The sequence below is a fragment of the Ictidomys tridecemlineatus genome, chromosome 3 (assembly GCF_052094955.1).
Source record: "Ictidomys tridecemlineatus isolate mIctTri1 chromosome 3, mIctTri1.hap1, whole genome shotgun sequence".
NCBI lineage: Eukaryota > Metazoa > Chordata > Mammalia > Rodentia > Sciuridae > Ictidomys > Ictidomys tridecemlineatus.
Window position 1 is genome coordinate 143,568,750 of NC_135479.1, and position 19,741 is coordinate 143,588,490.

Consider the following 19,741-nt stretch of genomic DNA (forward strand, 5'->3'; position numbering starts at 1 on the left):
CATTATTACCTATGGGTGTGTGGGTTGTTTTTTTTTAAATAAATTATAAACATATAACAAGACTGGTAGGATGTAGGACCAAATGCTCCCCATGGTACCAATAATGATGAGAGTTTTCCTTTTCTTGTTCTTGCTTTGTCTGTTTTATGAGACGCTTCTGCAGTGCATATAGGGTAAGGCAAATGAAGAAAGAGTTTAGAGACAAGTTCAGAAGGCAAATTTGGGTCTTGAAGGGGGAGTTTTACCTCTGGGTTGGGAAATCTGTGTGGAATAAAAAGTGCTTCTTTGCCAAGGGGACTAGTCCCACTTGGCACATCATAAGTGATCAAAGTGGACTCTGGTTAGCTCATTTTACCACACAGCTTAGTCTGGCAAAAGATGTAGAATATAGTCAAAATCCCCCCATCTGGTATCCAGATGTTGGACATAAATTGAAGGTATCAAATTTTGGCACTCTATCTGCTGGTCAATCTGGAACACTCCCAATGGGTCAGGGTTTTGTAACTGCTTTCCCATGTAGGCCTCTGTATTGTGGAGCTTGGGAGCTGAATAGTTATCCTTTTGTTCTGGGATAAGCACTGGAGGTTGGCCTATTTAAGGGCTAGTTAGTTATTAATTTGGGGTAGGGGAAAGGACTAAACTTTTTGGAGTCAAAGGTACTACCAACTATGGAGTTAGTTGAAAAGTTTATGCCCCATTATTTAGTGCTGGAAATTTGGGACTTTGGTTTTTCTTTTTTGTTTCTCTTGCTAAAGATTCAAGGGTACCAATTTTTCCTTCCCAATGAGGTAGTCCCTTTCATTTCACTAAATATTTATGGAGAAACTTATATGTGTGGTCAGCATTGTACCATGTTATTATTTTTTCACCAGTAAATGCATTGTGTCATGCAAATCAGGTGGCCAGATATTTGAATTTCTAAGAGTTCACAGCAGCCCCACCTTCTCTCTGACCCCCATTCTGTAGACTGCTTGGATATGGCTTATGGGAGGGTGCCTGTCGTCCTTGCTTCCTTGCTGAGGCACTCATTCTGTATTTCTCTTTTCCCACCACTTGAGAACAAAGACAGTTATGCATATTGTCTGGAAATGGGATCACTTCCCTGTTTTTTCCTCCAAGGACTTCTCAGATTTTGCCAACAAACCCAACTTGGTCACTTGCTAACAGGAAAGTGCAGGAGAGGTGAACTTGACTACCAGGATCTGTGTGATTCTGCCATCTGGATGTTTCCAGCATGTGGGCAGCACTGTGTATTCTGGACATTCCCATTGGAAAAGAGGGTTTTCACCATTTGATTCACAAAATGTCTATTTCCCTGCCTTTCAGAGAAATGCAGTTCTCATGATCTCCAGAGATTTAGAGACTTTGGAAATCCCCCATGAAATGTCTCAGTCGTAGATTTACTTTAAGTGTCCATTGTCTGTTTAGCGGATGTTATACCCAGGAAAGACCATGGGAATTGTGAATGAAGAAAAATCACATCACCAGGCTTTCAATGAAAATGAGACTATTTGTGGTTCTGTTGGATGGATTTATAATAGAATCTTTGAGAATTTTTAGGAAAGCAGTCTCCATTGCAGAGGCAGACTTCTTTCCCTCTTTCATATGAATCTGCTTCTGTGCAGGGAATGATAGCTTCAGCACTGGATCAGTGGACAAGATGGAAGGAGAACATGACATTGGCTCCCAGAAAATATCTGATCAGGCCAGGCAATTCATGCTAGCTACTAGACAAGGCTACTACAGCCTGGACAAAACTGTCTAACCTGGAGATATTTCTTTTTATTAAGGCTATTGAATTGGCAAAGTATCCAAAGAATTCAGGTAGTGGATTGTTGAAGTTTAGTACCTCATTGGTACCAGTTTTGCAGTCTTTGCCTGATGAGATTTTTCATTTAAAATTTTTTCCATTAAATGCAAAAATTTTACAATAAACAAAGGAAATTCCATCACATTACAAACAGAGTTCTGATTTAGCATGCCAACTTCCACTGATAAAGGCAGGAAACTCAGCAATGAGAACTAAAGTTGTGTCTGAAACTTACCTCACTGCATCTAGGCTGTGCCCTAAGACTTACAAAATGGGTAGATGCTGGATGTCCTGTGTGGATTTTTGAGCCCCAGTGTCAACTCCCATCTCTAGAACCTGCCTGGCCAAGGGGCAGTTTTGCTATAATTAACTGGTATCTGGTTTCTGAATAAGTTGGGATCTTCTTTAAGGTAGAGGAGGGGAGAATATACCTGGAAAATTGGCAGACACTCCTCACAGCATATTATACACATTGTACTTCCCATTGCAGCTCTCTTCCCATTTGACCTTGCTCTTGCCTCCCAACAACAGCAAAAGCACATATCTATCTTACCTGGCCCTGTACTTGGGTATAGATAAGTTACTATTCACTATCCAATTGGTTTCATATTTTTGTCTTACTGCTTCTGTAGCCCCATTTACACATGACCTTTTTGTTGGGCTTATCTTAGATGGTAAAATGCACCCTTATTGTGTCTGCTACATACAGCCTCATAGAAAACCATGGACCAATCAATATGAATGCCTTTTGATATTAATGAAATGATTCTTTGTCATCCATGAAATGAATAAGGCCCTAGAATAAATATGGAAACAGCCTGAAAGATGGGCTCCTTCCTTGCCTGCCCCTGCTTCTTTTAGCAAAGAGACTAATGGAATGATGGCACCTTTGGCATATATGTATCTAGCATTCTCTGCACAAGGATCCAAACACCCCAGAAGTGAATAAGGCCCAAGAAACCATTACTGTAGTGAAGGGAACAGCCAGACAAACATAACTGTGCTCTAGCCCTGGGCAAGCTGAGTTTTGTTTGTGCCTCTCTTTGTAGGTCTCGGTTGGTTAATTTACTTTCAGGGCAGCAAGCTACTCTATCATGAGGAATGTGCTGGGGCCTTCTAGGTCATACAGATAAACAGAACTGAGATACATTTGAGGCAGGTCTGACCAGCACTAGTTGTTTTTGGTCCAAGTCTCTAAGCTACCTAAGAGCGTGGTCACATTTCTGGGTTTATTCTAAGCTCCCACTGTCCCACTCTGTCTTTTAGTATGAAGGACACCACAGTGGAATCACATTTGCAATAGGTGACAGAAGAGGGGAAGCACCCTATTTCTTTCCAGTTTGGTTTTTCTGTGTGGGTGTTCTCAGTGGGGAACACTTGTGACCATTTAGTAAATAGGTCTGGGACTGATACAGGGAAGGAACTGCAGAAGGCATTGCAGAGTGAACATGTAGAGGAATGTTACTCTATAGAGACTCTTTGGGAAATTCTCAGATTCTGTGAATAGCAAGTTCATGCATCTTACAGTTTGAAGTTTTGTTTTGTTTCACTGTCTTGTTTTTCTCATTCTAGCGGGCAGCTTGTGCAAACGGAAGAGTCCAGAATGTGACAAAGAGACCTCCATCTGTACTGATCTGGATGGTGTTGCACTATGCCAGTGCAAGTCAGGCTATTTTCAGTTCAACAAGATGGATCACTCCTGCCGAGGTAGCAACAGGTTTGCTGGTGTTTCTGGGTTCAAGAAGATGCTTTTCTCTGCCCAGTATAGGAGCGCTCTCTCTCTTCCCCTCTCCCCCTCCCCCTCCCTTTTTCCTTCCTTCCCTTTCCCTCTGCTCTGGATGTGACTCCTCTTAACTGGGGATGACTGTTTTTTGTTATTTTGCTCATAGCTGGATTGAATACTTTATCTCCTTGGAATAGTAGCATTATTTCCCACTGGTGCATGCTGGTCTGATCAATTGATTCAAAAGAAAAAAAAAAGAGAATGGAATGCCTGTGATAGCAATGCCTTAAAATTTTTTTTTTCCTACTTAGAGGTAGTTAGAAAAATTATTGGTCTAATTTTTATCAGTTGCCTGCTAATCTCTTAAAGTGGAAATACAAGCATGGAGTCAGGTCTGTGTCTTTTAGGGACATTTGTGGCTCAGTAGACAGTGTACTCAACTAAGGCCCAAAAGACCTGAGTTAGCACCCTACTTGGCCTCACTGTTTGAGTTTCATCTTGGATAAGTCATTTCATTTCTCTGAGCCTCAGTTTCCTCTCCCATGAAATGTGTGTAATAGTGCTTCTTTACATATTCTAGGAATTAAAGAAGGCAGTGTATATAGAGGTATTTTTTAGCTATCAGCATTCCCTCTTGTATTTTGCCCAAGTTGTTGTTAAATTTTTTAAAAATATTTTTTAGTTGTAATTGGACACAATACCTTTATTTTATTTATTTTTATGTGGTGCTGAGGATCAAACCCAGGGCCTTGCATGTACTAGGTGAGCATTCTACCGCTGAGCCACAACCCCAGTCCCTTGTTGTTGAATTAATAAGTTATAGTTTTAAAGTTTTCATGAAGTGTTTGAGAGCAAAAGTCTAATTCTACTAACCTTTTAGGTGAGGATTAAATTTATTCAGTTTAGAATAAAAACTGCTCAATGACTATAATCTAAGAATATTACTTTAAAATAAAATAAATTCATGCCCAGAGCACTGTATACCCTGACATAAAAGACTGCTATTAATTTGTGATCATTAGAAAAACTACCAGTATGAAAGCTAGTTTTTCATGTAGTTCTAAGTATTGCCTCCCATTAGAATGTGGATGGCACAGATTTCCTGTTCAGTCAGCACCTTGATGGTAACAGATATATTGGGATCTGAGTAAAAATCACATACTGGGGCAAGGTGAAATGCCCCTTATTTCTGTCAGGACTTCCTGTTAGAGGACTTGTTCCATCAGAAGAATATGAAAATATATTTTGGGGCTGTATTCTCCTCCTGAGCTCCAGACTCTCTGTCCTTGTTGTGTTTTGATAGAGTTCCGAAGTATACATCGTCAGTTCTCAGGTAGGACCTGTGATAGGTTTTGAACAGGAAGGCCACATCTCTGAGTTACACAGCAGTCTTGACGAATGACTGGGACACAACCTTTCTCAGTGTTGTGCCAGACTGCTGCTTAGCTACAAAGAGATAATGCTTTGTAATTCCCTCTTATCTGGCTTAATGAGAATGTGCCTTGCCTCTTTTAAAAACTGGGAGTTAAGCCCAGCTTAAAGTCCATGTGTGCTGGGGTATGCAGATGGCAGGAAGGGATACAAGGTGGGCAGCAGCTTTGGCATGTAGGGGAGATAGCCCCTGTGAGTGGTGCTTCAAGAACAATCTTGCCTGCTACCCTTGCTTTTGGCTGTCCTGAGCCATATTTCTTTGCTGCCAAGTCAGCAGTTTTATAATTGTGTCACAGGCTAGCATTAGCAATAGCAGAGCTGTTAGAGATTTACCAAATGTAATGGTACAGGCACCAACAACCTTATGTTTACCAAGTGATGACCTGAGAAGCAACATAAGGAAATCTTGAATAACTTTTGGACTCTTACCAAGGCCCTGTGAAACCTCTTCTCAGCAGTACCTGTGGCCATGAGGCCTCTGGTGAATGGATCTAGAACTTCTTGGATTAGAACTTCCTGTCAGCTAGGTTCTGATAGATTAGCAGTGACATCTTCTGGCCATCAGTGCTGGAGCACAGGCATATTTTAAATGATAACTCTTTCGGATGCCTCAGATCTGTTCAGTCGTCTGTGTAAGTGGAGGGTAGGGGTATGTGTATGTTTTTTCTAATCACTGAAATTCGAACTGTATATTAGTAAGTTTCTGTATTGTTCTCTGTTGTATGCACATGTACACATGCACACTTCTTTTTTTATGTTTGTTTTTTAGTTTTAGGTGGACACAATATCTTTATTTTATTTTTATGTGGTGCTGAGGATCAAACCCAGTGCCTCACGTGTGCCAGGCGAGTGCACTACCACTTGAGCCACATCCCAAGCACCATGCACACTTCTTAATGTCTCACATAAAACATCTTTACCAGTCTTTCAAAGCTACATATAAAATTAAAAATAAATATAAAATTAAAAATAGATGTCCCGGGGCTAGGGCTGGGGCTCAGCAATAGAGCGCTTGTCTAGCACATGTGAGAGGCTCTGGACTCGATCCTCAGCACCACATAAAAATAAATAAATAAAATAAAGGTATATAAAAAAATAGATATCTCTCCTATAGGTTTCTTAGCTTCCTTTCATCATGCATGGGAAATTCTAAGGAACCATTTGCATCTGACCAGATTACAAGTTCCTTGAAAACCAGAACCATATTCTAAAATAGGGCCTAGTATGTGGGAGGGTTCAACAAATGTCTGTTGAGTAAGCACATGGACAATAGGGTAGCAAACATGGTAGGAAAAGAGTGGAACGTCCTGACTTAGGTTCTAACAAGGGAACAAAAGAGTTATTAAGACCCCACCATTTATTTAAGTTCATAATGCTTGAATTTGCTTGTTTGCCATAGCAATAGGAAAAGCCCAGTTGAGCACATATGCAAGTTCTAATCACATTCTTTTCATCTTAATGCTCTGTGGTGAGTCCCTCTGGGGTGTATGCAATGAGAAACTGAGTCCTAAGGAACATGGGAGTGCCTTACTGACAAGGTTTCCCCTAAGACCCTAGCATACCAAGCACATAGTAGCATAGCACTCAGTCTTTGATGAATGACTGAATGACTCCTTTTGAAATGGAGAAATGTCATTACTTCAGGGAATTAGGCTACTTCTGAAGCTAAATGAAGATAGCCTAACCCATTAACTCTCAGTCAGGACAACAGATAGACCTTATACATGACTGGATAACAGCCAAAAAGTAGAAAGTTCCCACCCAGCAGACAAGGATTGGGTAGGTAGATTTGATGTGAAAACGTTTTTAGGAAGTGGTGTTCAGAATACAACAGACTGCTGAAGTAGAAGAAATGAGCAGTCCTTGTGTAGCTGCCCTGTAGTGTGAGCCATAGGTCACACCTGGGTGGTTCCCTCACTTTCACATCTCTGATGTAACATGATGCAGATTGATGCATTGAGAAGAGGATCATTAGGGCACAATGCTTTCTGTGTCAGTCTGGGATGTGCAAGAGTACTTGCTTGTTCCAAAGAGAAGGCCCCACTCTAGTAAAGGCAGCAGAAAACTCAAAGGTTTAACGGATTGTAAGATGATTATACTCTACCTTGTTGCATAAAGGAGTTGAAGCACTTAATGAAAAATCATATAATGAAACAAAATTTTAAAATACTTAAAAAAGATAAATTAGGTTGAAGGGAAAATTAAATACTTTGTTGAGGCTAGAAGGAAAGTGAATATGCAGAAAGATAAACCATAAGGCCCTGTAAGTTTGCTAAAATAAGCCTCTCATTTAAGTTCTGAGCTTCCTGGATACTAAAGTAAAAAGAGGAACATGACTTAGAAAATAATTAGGATCCATAAAATAAAACTCAGTCATTCAGAGAGCAACTGGGAAAATATCCATCTTTCTAGGCAGTAGGGCCAGAGAGAAATTTCTCTGGGCATCTGCAGCAAGAGGTTACTGAGTGGTATTGTGGCAACATGGTCTGCATCATCCTGTAGTAAATGCTATATGACTTTCCTATAGGGGTTTCTTATTTAAATACATATGTATGTGTGTGTGTGTGCACATGCACACATGCGTGTGTATGTATATGTCCCTCAATACGAGAGTAAGTATCTCAGGAAAAGTGATTCTGTGGGGCCCAAACAGTGTAATCCAGGTTCACAGCTCTTTAGTGATCTGCAATCTTAAGTTACTGATTATTTTAGAACACTGTTTTCCAGAATGTCTTCCATGAGACTCCAGTAATATGTTCAAAGATAGTTTATAACAGTAAAATAGATTTAGTTTCTAACATTGTAAATGTATAAGAAGAAAGAATATTAAACATATTACACAGTTAACACTATCAGGCACAATTCTAGAATAGAGGATACTAGGGAATCTGTGAAAGACCTTTAGTCCTAGCCTGCAGGACGTTTTCCTCCCTCCTTCATCTCACTGTCAGCACACACACTGCTGCATTCACAACTCACCATTTGTGCATGTCTGCTATCTGTTCAGGGATGGCGACTGGCAGCTCTGTACCTTTTTATCTGTGCATTTTTATGCAGTGTCTATTGTACATTAATCATGAATTAAATTTTTATCATTCTTTGTTTCAAGGAATTTGTCTATGAGGCCATTTTTCATTGTCTGCTTTCATTCAAGCATGCATTGTAGCTTGTGGTGTTCTGTTGAGTTATTGTAACGTTGGAAGTATTCTGTGATGATATAAATTTGGGAACCACTGATCCAATGGAATAACTGAACTGGGCTTCTATCCTTTTAGTAAAGCATGTTCCGGAAGTAGCATTGCCAGAGGGATCAAAGTTATGTTCTTGGGTACCAGTTAGGACACATCTAGATATGAACAGAATCCCCTTTGCAGACTCTCATGAAAACCTGGATGCCCATTACAACTGTGCCCCAGAGAGTGTAATCCACTGCTTCTATCTCCTTATGGAAGAGGGCTAATAAGGCAATATCTGGTTGAAGATTTGATTTACATCAAAGAAGGTGAAACATTTGTCTTTGAGCATATGGAATGATAATTCTACCAGGGACAGTCCTTATCTGTATGTATATAGAATTTCCTTAAAAAATTGCATTTTGGGGATAATAATTACAACTATAAACATTTACATAGTGATTACTGTGTGCCAGGCCTATGCTGAAACACTTGGTACCTTGTCCATGAAACTATAAGGTAACTATTTATAATTTTCTTTCTATTAAATGGGAAGCAGAGCCACAAAGAGATTAGCAAAAGTTTCTTGATTATGTCAAGAGGTGAGCTGGCAGCAGTGTTTAGGTCAGGTTATAGAAAATTTAAAGCAAGGGCTGGGTGCTGGGACTCAGTGGCAGAGACTTGCCTAGTGTGGGTGAGGCACAGGATTCGATCCTTAGCACCACATACAAAAATAAGCAAATAAAATAAAGGCATGCTGTCCATCTGCAACTGCAATAAATAAATAAATAAAAATTTAAAGCTATTTTCAGACTCTGGTTCTGGAATATGCTTGTGGAGTTCAAGATGGGGAAGGGAGATAAATAAATACATTCATGGTTTCCTTTTCTCTTTCAGCATGTGAGGATGGATATAGGCTTGAAAATGAAACCTGTATGAGGTAGGGTCCATGTTCTTTTTTTCCTGATGAAATTATTACAAATCTTATTATAAAAACTATTCTAAAACAAAGTCTATCCTAATAAAGAACTACTCTAACTAATAATGGTGACACACACCTGTGATCCCAGCTACTAAGGAAGCTGAGGTAGAAATATTGCAAGTTGAAGGACAGTCTGGGCAACTTAGCAAGACTCTTGAATTTTAAAAAATAGGTGATAGAGTACTTTGGGAGGTCATAGGTCCCCTACAGTATTGCAAAAACAAAAACCCCAAGACAGCCTAAGAAATTACTTTAGTAAATTACCTCCATTATTTCTTTTTAGATTTGAAACTGATTCTTGTTCTTTTTTTCTCTCTTGAACTTCCAGTTGCCCGTTCGGCCTTGGGGGTCTCAACTGTGGAAACCGTAAGTATATAAAAGTGGAGAATTGCACTTGGCAGTCCTGGACTGGTATCAGTGTATAGGGTATCAGACTTGTCCCATTTTCCTCAGTTTAAACCCATTATCTTCTTAGGACCTGTGCTGTGTGGAATGGGGAAAGACTTGCCTGGTGCTCACTAAGGGCTGAAGACAGAGAGGGAAGATAAATATTCTTAAATAGCCCCAACTATGGGAGTGTTAGTGTGATAAATCAGGCATGAGGCAGGAGACAGAGACCATGCCTAGAAGAGAATGCAAGGACCCCCAGAGTGTTTCTTAGAGGGGATGGAATTGGAGGGAGGATTGGAAAGAATGGCAGATATGAGGGAAGAAGGACATTCTTGACAGAGGCAACCATAGGCCTAAGGTATTCTGGGGACAGTTTTTAAGTGATAATTGCTATAGTATATATACAGAAATGAAGAAAGATTTGTTGGGGTTTGATCACCAGGCTGAAGAGTTAGACTCTAATCAGTAACTGGTGATCTGGCAAGAGTCTTAGGACAGGAAAGCGGCTTGATTGATAAGAGTACCTTGGGCTGCAGAAAGGAGGAGAGAATGGACAGAGGAGAACATGGGAGTGGTTTGGAGACTTCCAGTATAGTGCCATCTGGGGGTCAGTGCTAGAGACCACCTTGGGAGTCATCTGCTTTAAGCTGAAGCCTGCATCTTGAAGTAGAAAATGGAACACAGAGCAGTGAGAATGCTGGTAGGGACTGGGAGCATGGTGCACTGCACACCTAATTCAGTTCTTTTTTTTTTTTAATTTTTTGATAGTTGTGTATAGACAGCATTCCTTTATTTTATTTGTTTATTTTTATGTAGTGTTAAGGATTGATCCCAGTGCCTCACACGTGCTAGGCAAGCACTCTGACTCTGAGTTAGAACCCCAGCCCTAATTCAGCTCTTTTATGAGTCATTTAAAATCATATTCACTGACATTTTCTTATAGGTATCAAGACATTACAAATTTAAATTATCTTCAGAATCAGTAAAGAAATTCTGAGATATAGGATAGATATACTAAGAATAATAACAATCAAGATTTCATTTTATGTAGCTTTATCCCTCATTCTATAGATAAAAGTTCAAATGGCATATTATTCTAAGTTTTCTTGTTTAATAGTAGACATATGTCTAATAGTGGACATAATTTTATTTATTGTGTACTCAGTTTCCATTTCCTAATGTTATACTTTATCTTTTATGTCCTCAATGGCATTTTCTTTACTTATAAAGCTTTTCTGTTAGCAAATTTTATAATTAAAATTTGAATATAAGTAAAGAATAGAAATAAAATAAAACAGATTCAATATTGGATACAAAACTGACATAAACTCTCTTTGATTCCAGCGTGGAGTCTTTGTAGCTCAGTCAGTCTAGAGACTTAGAACTGCATTTAGGATTACTGATGACTTTGGTCATTTGATTTATCCTGACTGCAACTAGCAATAATTTACAATAGGAAACCTGCGAGAAGGACTGAGGCATCCCTTCTAGAAACAAATATATTTAGAGTCATAGGAATAGACAGAGAGAGGAACTCACAGAATTAGTGTTCAGTTCAACAGAAGTAGCAACCCAAGGCTGCTGGGTGCAGTGTGAATAACCCCATGCTCTTTAGTGGTGACTAAGGATGCTGAGGTGCATAACACCATATAAACACAGAAGTTCATTATGACACACCCGAGTCATCCCTACAGCAAATGATGTTCAGAATACTCAGTGTAGTAAGGCAAGAAATGTTATCATGTTTTAGATCTTTAAAAAATTAGAAAGTAGTCAAGATTCTTGTGTCAGTGCTTTAACTTATAAGGGTATGACTATGAAAACAGTCTGGTAATAATAGGTATTCTTTCTAAAAATCATTTTGGGGGCTGAGGTTATGGCTCAGTTGGTAGAGAACATGCTAAGGTCTTAGTTTTGATTCCCAGCACCAGAAAAATAAAATAAATGAAAATTACCTTCTAGATAAGCTAATGTCTCACCTGGGGTCCAAGTATTTCTCTTTTTTAAAGCATAAAGAGAATACCTGTGCTTTAAAAGGTGTTCCTGGGATGCAGTATTGCCTGTGTTTACTTTCTAGTGTACTAAGTGGTATTGCTGCTTTCCCCACCCCTAGAGATCATTAACTACTATATGTATGGAGATGCCCCTGCATTCATTGAATGTTCTGTAAGTTCTTTCGTCAGGAAAAGGGTCATCCCCATTATGTTTATGGGTCCTGGAAGTAACCAGAGTTTCTTTCCGATCCCTGAGACTTCTTTTTCCTCTGCATTTATCCACGTCTCTGTCATTATGTCCAGCAGAGGGCAGACAACCATCTGAATTGTTGGCTCCCAGCCACCTTCAGTAACTGGCACTGACAATTTATCATTAAAACATGATGTATGAATATCATTTTATGATTTTGATATATTACCATTAGTGTTGCAAAACAATTTAAGTGGCTGATAACAATTATTACTTATAATAATATATAAAGAGGCATTTGCTGCACTTGCTTCAGCTGCACATATACTAAAGAGACACTTGCCACCTGCCTCCTTATCTGAGGTCTAGGCCCAGCCCTGGTGTTGGTTAAGGAATTGAGAACACCTGCTTTTCATCCCCATGGTATGATGATAACACCTTGGGAGTCCGTAACTCATCACTCTTTGGTGTCAGATAACAGAACTCTTACCGCCTATCTCTATTACTTCTACTGTGTGCCACCAAAGACAGTAGGTACCTCCCTGGAGTACCTCCTGGTACTCAGGCTAGGTTTTTCACTGACATAGAAATGCTTTTTCTCTGTGCAAACCTCTTGGGGCACGTGCTGTACTCAAATCCAGTGAGAAAGGGAGGCGGTTTTCCCAGCATGCATATGATCTTGAGATTCCCTCACTCCTACATTCTTGGCAGTTATCCAACTGCAGCATTTTATGGGCTTAGGCATAGTCCTGCCTTGCTAAAAGTTTCCATTCACTTTCTAGTTGTACCCACATTTCATTCCTTGCTCCTCGTTTCTGAAGAGAGTATTCTTCAAAAGGGCAAAACAAGCCCTTCTCTCAAGTCTTTATTCCTGAGGACATGCAGGCCAACTGGATGGTCAGGACAGGGCCACCCACACATGAGCAGCCCAGGTCTGTACCTGTTTTATCACTGCTCCCCTTTTTATTTTCTGGTCATGAGAAATTTATTTCTGTTTACAGGTCAGATTCCAATAATTCTGTCTTCTTACACTTTTGTCCATTTGACCAGAATTTTTTTTTACAGATTTATTATTAGATATGACCCTTTCTCCTCACTTTTTTCTCTGTTGTTTGAATTTTATGTTGGTTCCTCCTCATACTTTTTCCTTTCTTTTCTTTTTTGACATTTTTTTAGTTGTAGATGGACACAATACCTTTATTTTATATATTTGTATGTGGTGCTAAAGATCCAACCCAGTGCCTCATATGTGTGAGGCAATTGCTTTACCTCTGTACCACAACCCTAAGCCCCTCCTCATACTTTTAATATCTCCCTTGATACTTGTTTGCTTCACCTTTTATCTGTTTTTAAAATAAATTAATTTTTCACAGCATAATACAATATATACCATTAATTTCCCCCTCCCTTTTTTTTTTTAACCCAAATGAATTAGAAAAATAGGTTTAGGTTTAAGGTAATTAAAAAAGAAAACTAAGGTAAACAATCTCATTACACATTACATAGTATTTGTCCTTGCTCCTAAGTGTGGTCCATGGGACCGGCAGCATCAATATTATCCATGAGCTTATTGGAAAAATATAATTTCAGGCCTTCTGACTCCAGACCTACTGAATCAGAAGCTGGATATTATCAGACTCAGAGATTTGGTTAGTATGTAGAATTACATACATGTTGAAGTTTGAGAAACACTGGTATTGTCCATGTTTCCAGAGATATGTATGTATGTGTTCTTTTAAAGGAATTAAATCTCACTGAATATACCTGTTTTTAAAACTAGTAAACTGTGGAATATTTTCATTTCCAAAATTTTATAATGTCACGTTTGAAAGTTCTATACTATTTTATACTATAATTTACTTAACCATCCTCTTCTAATTACCTTTTAAGAATCTCTTTTATGTTCTCATCCTCCAAAACATTTCTGTTTTATGGTTATTACTTTATGATTATAAAACCCACATAATTTTCCCAGAATACTTTTTTCAGGCCACAGATATTTTTGTCTGTCCTTTCATATTCACCCCATGTCCTTTTGGAGGTCATCCTTTCCTTTGAAGGCTTCTGGATCTTTTCAGAAGTGACTCCCTCCTCCCCTCAGTCCCCCAGCATGGCCAGAGAGGATTTAGAGCCTGTTTTCCCTATTTATAGTCCTCTTACAATAAAACCAGAACATTCTGCTTAAAGATATTCCACACTGTCTTCCCACCCCAACCCACAGTTGAATGGCAGGTGTAAAAAGTACCTTTTAATTGTGTATACCCTGTGGTTGCATGGGACTGTAAAAAAGACTTAGACCAGTGGAAATGCTGTGTGTTGGCAGAAATTACTCCAAAGAAATGTCCAGGAAGATGGCCATGAACTGCTTAGGAGGAAGGCGAGATCATTAATTATCCAGAAGTCAGCTAAAAGTTTTGTTCAACTGAAAGTAGTCATTTTACTCAGTTTGGACTGGACTCCTTTCATGTCAGAATAGAAGGGAATCAGGGTTTGAGGCAAGAGGATTGCTGCTCTGTGTCTGATCTTCCCACTAGCAGGCACTGTTCTGTGAGAGGAAAGGGAGAGAAACTGGAACAAAGTGAAAGAATCACATGGGAAATTGTCATAATGAAGAGCAGTGGGCACTGGGTATGTTCACATGCAGCCTGTAGACTTGAAGAAGGCAAATTTTAAAAAGTGCAAAAAAAGAAAAAAAGGAGGGAAGGAGAATACTGCAAATAGAGATGGAAGAAGGAAGGAAAGATTTAAAAGGCAAAAATCTAACCATGCATCCCTAATGAACGTGGTAAGGGGAAAACACAAAGAACCAATTTAATTTTAAAGTAAAATTAATATGACTACCTAAAAAGTTTAAAAGGATGGTGTATTAGTTGGCTAAAGTTCTTCTGGAGTAAATAAGCCTAGCTAGTTTTAGTTTAAATAGAGAGTTTATTGGAAGGATTCTGGATTCTAGCATTAAGAGTGGCAGGAATCATGGAACCGTGAGGACTCTAGCAGTGGAAGTCAGGGCCTTCTATTCAGAGCACAAGCTAATGTGATTCCATCTTCATATCTCCCCTCTGATGTTTGCTATGTGTGTGTCTGGCTTTCTCTCCTTCTCAGACAATGTGATGGAAAGTCATATTGCCAAATGGTTCTTGAGTGTGTGTCACTGCTCAGTCATTTTGAAAAAGAAGACTCTTTTTTTTCTGGGAAGGAACTAATTGATCAGTTTGAATCATGTGTTTATTCCTAATCAGCTATGACCAGGAGATGTTGATACATGTACAAATATGTTTCCCATCACTGTAGATGGAGGAGGGTAAACAGTTCTCAGGAGTTTGCCTAAGCAGACAGACTAGTAGGTTCCTTCTAAATAAGCACATATGTAAAGACAAATAGAACTTACAGGAAAGGTAGAGGCCCAGAGTGTGTTGGTTTGATGAAAAGTGCTAACAATGACTAAAACAACGTGAAGCTGTGAAGGTGAAGGGAAAAATAGAGCCACTGCGGGTGAAACATTAAAATGTCAACAAATGGCTCTGAAGAAGTAGGACTGAGAATTCCAAATTCTTCATTCTGGAGAATCTTTTCAGATAAGAAGGAATAGCCCAGACAAGCCTACAATGACATTCACTACTTCTCTCCCACCTCAATAAATATTCAGAACACTTGCAAAGCTGGTAAATATTACACTTGGCCTTGATTCAAACCCCATGTTATTCTATATCATAATAAATTTAAAGTCAGTGCATAAGCTCAAAAGATCAGGTTAGGAAGGATCAAAAAAAGATGAAGTGGGTGATACTGTTCATACACATAAGTTTCCAGTAACATAGCTTCCCAAAAAAACATGAAATATGCCCTTTTTACAATATGTATACTTAACACAATTTCTGTATTTGGAGAAGTGCATGCCTCTGTGTGTGTGTGTGTGTGTGTGTGTGTGTATAAAACCTAAATAAAATTTGGGAAATACAGAGAAACAAAAATAAGAAAATAAAAGTTAAGCCATAGGTATTAACAGTACTGACTTCCCTGGACATTTTGATGCACTATCTCCTAGGCTCTTTCTCTATGCTCTTGTGCAAGGAGATCTGCTGGCTTTCAGCCCAGTGTTGTTTCCTCTCCTCTCTATTGTATACCAGTGCAACCCAGTCTGGTCTGCAAGTCAGCAGCATCACCATTCCTTGGAACTCCCTAAGAAATACAGCTTATGAGCCCTTGTACAGACCTACTGAATCAAACCTCTTAGGGTAGGCACCAGAAATCTATTTCACAAGGCTTCTGGGTGATTCAGATGGACATGAAAGTTTGAAAAGCATAGTCTATACCAGTGCTACTCTAAGTGCAGTCTGTAATGGGAACAGATAACACAAAAATTGAACAAAGGTATTTAGAAGTGTTTATATTAATTTGATATGGTTGTGGCATCCAATAGTTTTATTGTATTTTACAAAGGTATCAGTCCACAGTCAACTCCTTTAAAAAGGACAAAAAGGAGGGCTAGGGTTATAGCTCAATGGTAGAGCACTTTCCTAACATGGGTGAGGCTCTGGGTTCAATCCCCAGCACCACATAAAACTAAATAAACAAAATAAAGGTATTGTGTCCATCTACAACTAAAAATATTTTTTTTAAAAAAAAAAGGACAGAAAGGAAATTCATGATTATTGTGCCTGTGGGAAAAGAAAAGAAAGTGAATTTTGAACCTTTATTTTTGTTCTGTTTTTAAAATATATCCCCAAACACAAGCAAATGAACAAAAACTGGTTCATAGTTTGAGAAGCACTTGTCTACATAGTCCATGTCTCTCTCTTTTTTTTTTTTTTTTAAATTGTTTGTTTCAAAGAAGAACCTGCTACAACCTGCAACCACCTGCAAAGGCACTTCTAAAATGGATGCTTGTTTGTTTTGCTGGAAGTAAGAAAACTTAATTTGGTGAGGAGGAATAAGCAAGAACTAGAATTTGGTCTCTATCTAGGAATGGAGGGAGCCACAGAAGTTTTTTAAAGCAGAGAAATGGCACGATTAGACTTGCTTTTTATAATGAGCAGATAAGACTGGGAGCAAGAAGCTGAGTTGGGAAGCAGTTGCCATTGTTTAAACAACAGATGATGTTAGCTTAGGACATTGTTGGTGGAAATGAAGAAGAGTAGATACATTCAAGAGATTTCTCCTTTATCTTCACTTCTGTTAAAAGAGAAACTTCTGAATACATGTCAGGAGGTGAGGAGAGAATGAGCTTATTCTATGTTTGGCTATTCCCTATATAACTCAGTCATGAGAGTTTTCCATAAAAATCCGGTTTCTATGCTATTTATTTAAATAAAAGGATTGGGAAAGGTTGCCTAATGTCTTTTACACTGTTTGCTCTCTACTGCCCTTATTTTCAACCAGTGCTTAGGGAGAAGGAGACTTAGCTAAAAAGGGAACTAGAGCATTAGCCCCATGTCTGACCCTTTGACTTTACCTGAATGCCTAGAAAGCATGATGCCAATCTTAATTCTTTGCAGAAAATGTGGTTGTTGGCCTTCATCCTGGGTCTTACAACCTGAGAACACAATTTGAATTCTATTTCCACAACAAAAAATCAACCTGAATATTTAATAGAATTTATTAAAAATAATTTCACCAGAAATATACAGGTATAAAACCCGATTAATGAAAACTTTTAGTAGTATTTACTACATATGATACGTGCTTGCTTATATCACTGTTAATTTCTGGTAATTAAATTCAATATGTATTTATTGAGGCATCTACTTACTTCCTAGTGTGGTTTATACATTGATTCCCAGACCCCAGACTTAACTGCCCAATAATGTTTTTGATAAATTTGAGAGTTTAACTTGCCTCTTTTTATTTTATCAAGTAAGATCCTAAAACTGACTCATGCATTTTTATGTCTACTCTCAAAAAAATTAAACAACAATTAATATCAAAAGTAGTAAACAACTAAGATTCTCCATAACTTTAAAAACAATACCATTTCCCAAGGCATATTTTATACATGGTGAAAGACACAATCTTGAGAAAAAAATTAGAAGTATAAAATATTATAGAACAGTTATTGAAATGAAACAAGTGTGTGAAAAACTCACTGACTTTTATTTTTCACTTTTGGCCATGAATTAGTGAAAATGTCATAAGGGGCTGGTCTGCAGGTACAATTTAGGACCTACCATTCTAGGAGTGGCTAGAAGGGGAAACTCTTGTAATACGGAGAAAAGGAAGGGATAGCCATTAAGGATCTTTTGCCAGAGACCAAGAATTAGAAGGTCTCCAGCAGAGGAAGGTTGGTGGCTGTGGGAGGGGAGACTGTTCTTCAGTATTCACTATACCTCCTACCAATCCCCTTGTTTGTTTGTTTGACATATGTAGCCTATCAGCTTATCACTGTGGTGATTGCAGCAGCAGGAGGTGGGCTTCTGCTTATCCTAGGCATTGCACTGATTGTTACCTGCTGCAGGTAAGTGATGAGAGTTCAAATTCTAATCTGTTTTTTTGCTTGTGTAGAAGGGTCAGATTCTTTGCAAGGATCAGATTTTACTCTTTTAAAGAATACTTGAGGGTAGGAGAGAATAGGAGGGGGCAGGGGATTAGCAAGGGCAGTGGAATATGATGGACATCATTATCCAAAGTACATTTATGAAGACTCGAATTGGGTGTCAACATACTTTATATATAAAAAGAGATATGAAAAATTGTGGTATATATGTGTAATAAGAATTGTAATGCAAAAAAAACAAAGTACATGTATAAAGGCATGAATTGGCATGAATATACTCTATATACAAAGATATGAAAAATTGTACTCTATATGTGTAATAAGAATTGTAATGCATTCCACTATTGTGTATTTTAAAAAAATAAAATCAATAAAACTAAAAAAAAATTTTAAATAAAAGGCTAAAAAAAGGAATATTTGAGGTGGTTTAAATCATAGTGTGTAACTGAACCATTAAAAAGAAGGAAAAGGGGAAATTCATAATAGTTGGTGCCTAGGGAAAAGAAAGGGAATAAATGGTACTTATTTATTTATTTTTTATTAAAAAAGAAAATCCAGCTGGGTATGGTGGCACACACCTGTAATACCAGTGGTTTGGCTGAGTCATGAGAATCACAAGTTCAAAGCCTGCCTCAGCAACAGTGAGGCCCTAAGCAACTTAGCAAGACCCTGTCTCTTAATAAAATATAAAAAGGACTGGGGATGTGGCTCAATGGTTGAGTGGCCCTGGGTTCAATCCCCGGTGCAAAAAAAGAAACAAAACCCACCATGAGATACCACTTTTCACCCAGTAGAATGACTGTTTAAAATAATGAGTATTGATGAGGATGTGGAAAAATTAGAACTCTTACATGTGGTGGGAATGTAAAATGTAAAACTAATTATAGCACTTCTAGCCTTAGGTATTATACCCAAGAAAAAATGAAAATCTGTAGCCACACAAAAACTTATACAAGGATGTTCATAGCAACATTGTTCATAATAGCCAAAAGATGAAACCATCCCCAATGTCTACCCACTAACAAATGGATAAACGAAATGTGATGTAGCCACAGAGTAGAATATTATTCAGCTATTAAAAAGGAATGACATACTGATACATGGATGAACCTTGAAGATATTATGCTAAGTGAAATAAGCCAGTTGCAACAGTTCACCTAGTATGTCATTCCATTTATGTGAGTGGTCTAAAATAGGAAATCTAGTAGAGAACAGATTAGTGGTTGCTGAGGGCTAGGGCTAGGGGTGGTAATGGGGCAATGAGAGAAAGACAATTGGGGAGTGATTGCTCAGGAATATGAGGTTTCTTTTTGTAGTGATGAAACTGTCCTAAATTATTATGATGATGGTTGCATGATTCTGAATATGCTAAAAACTGTTATATGAATCATATGGTATGTGAATTATAGCTCAGTAAAGCTATGCATATATAGACAGAGAAAAAAAGAAAGAAGAACCAAAGCAGTTACCTGAAATATTTTAGCAATGGAGAAGTTGTAACTGCAGTGTGAGTTGAGCAGTAAGTTTATCTGTAGGTTTCCTGGAAGCCAATAGGATT

General features: G+C 38.4%; 1 protein-coding gene across 4 annotated transcripts in view; it reads left to right on the top strand.

The window, feature by feature from the left end:
- Positions 1–19,741, top strand: part of Heg1 (heart development protein with EGF like domains 1) — a 75,338-nt gene that overhangs the window by 46,654 nt on the left and 8,943 nt on the right. For 2 of the 4 annotated variants that reach the window (XM_040270260.2, XM_078044061.1), the window contains exons 13-16: positions 3,383–3,517; positions 9,035–9,077; positions 9,448–9,485; positions 18,057–18,144. In XM_040270260.2, the coding sequence (XP_040126194.2) occupies positions 3,383–3,517; positions 9,035–9,077; positions 9,448–9,485; positions 18,057–18,144 (304 nt within the window). Of the gene's footprint in view, positions 1–3,382; positions 3,518–9,034; positions 9,078–9,447; positions 9,486–13,283; positions 18,145–19,741 lie in introns of those variants that run through there. The other 2 variants (XM_078044059.1, XM_078044060.1) reach the window with 2 other exon arrangements.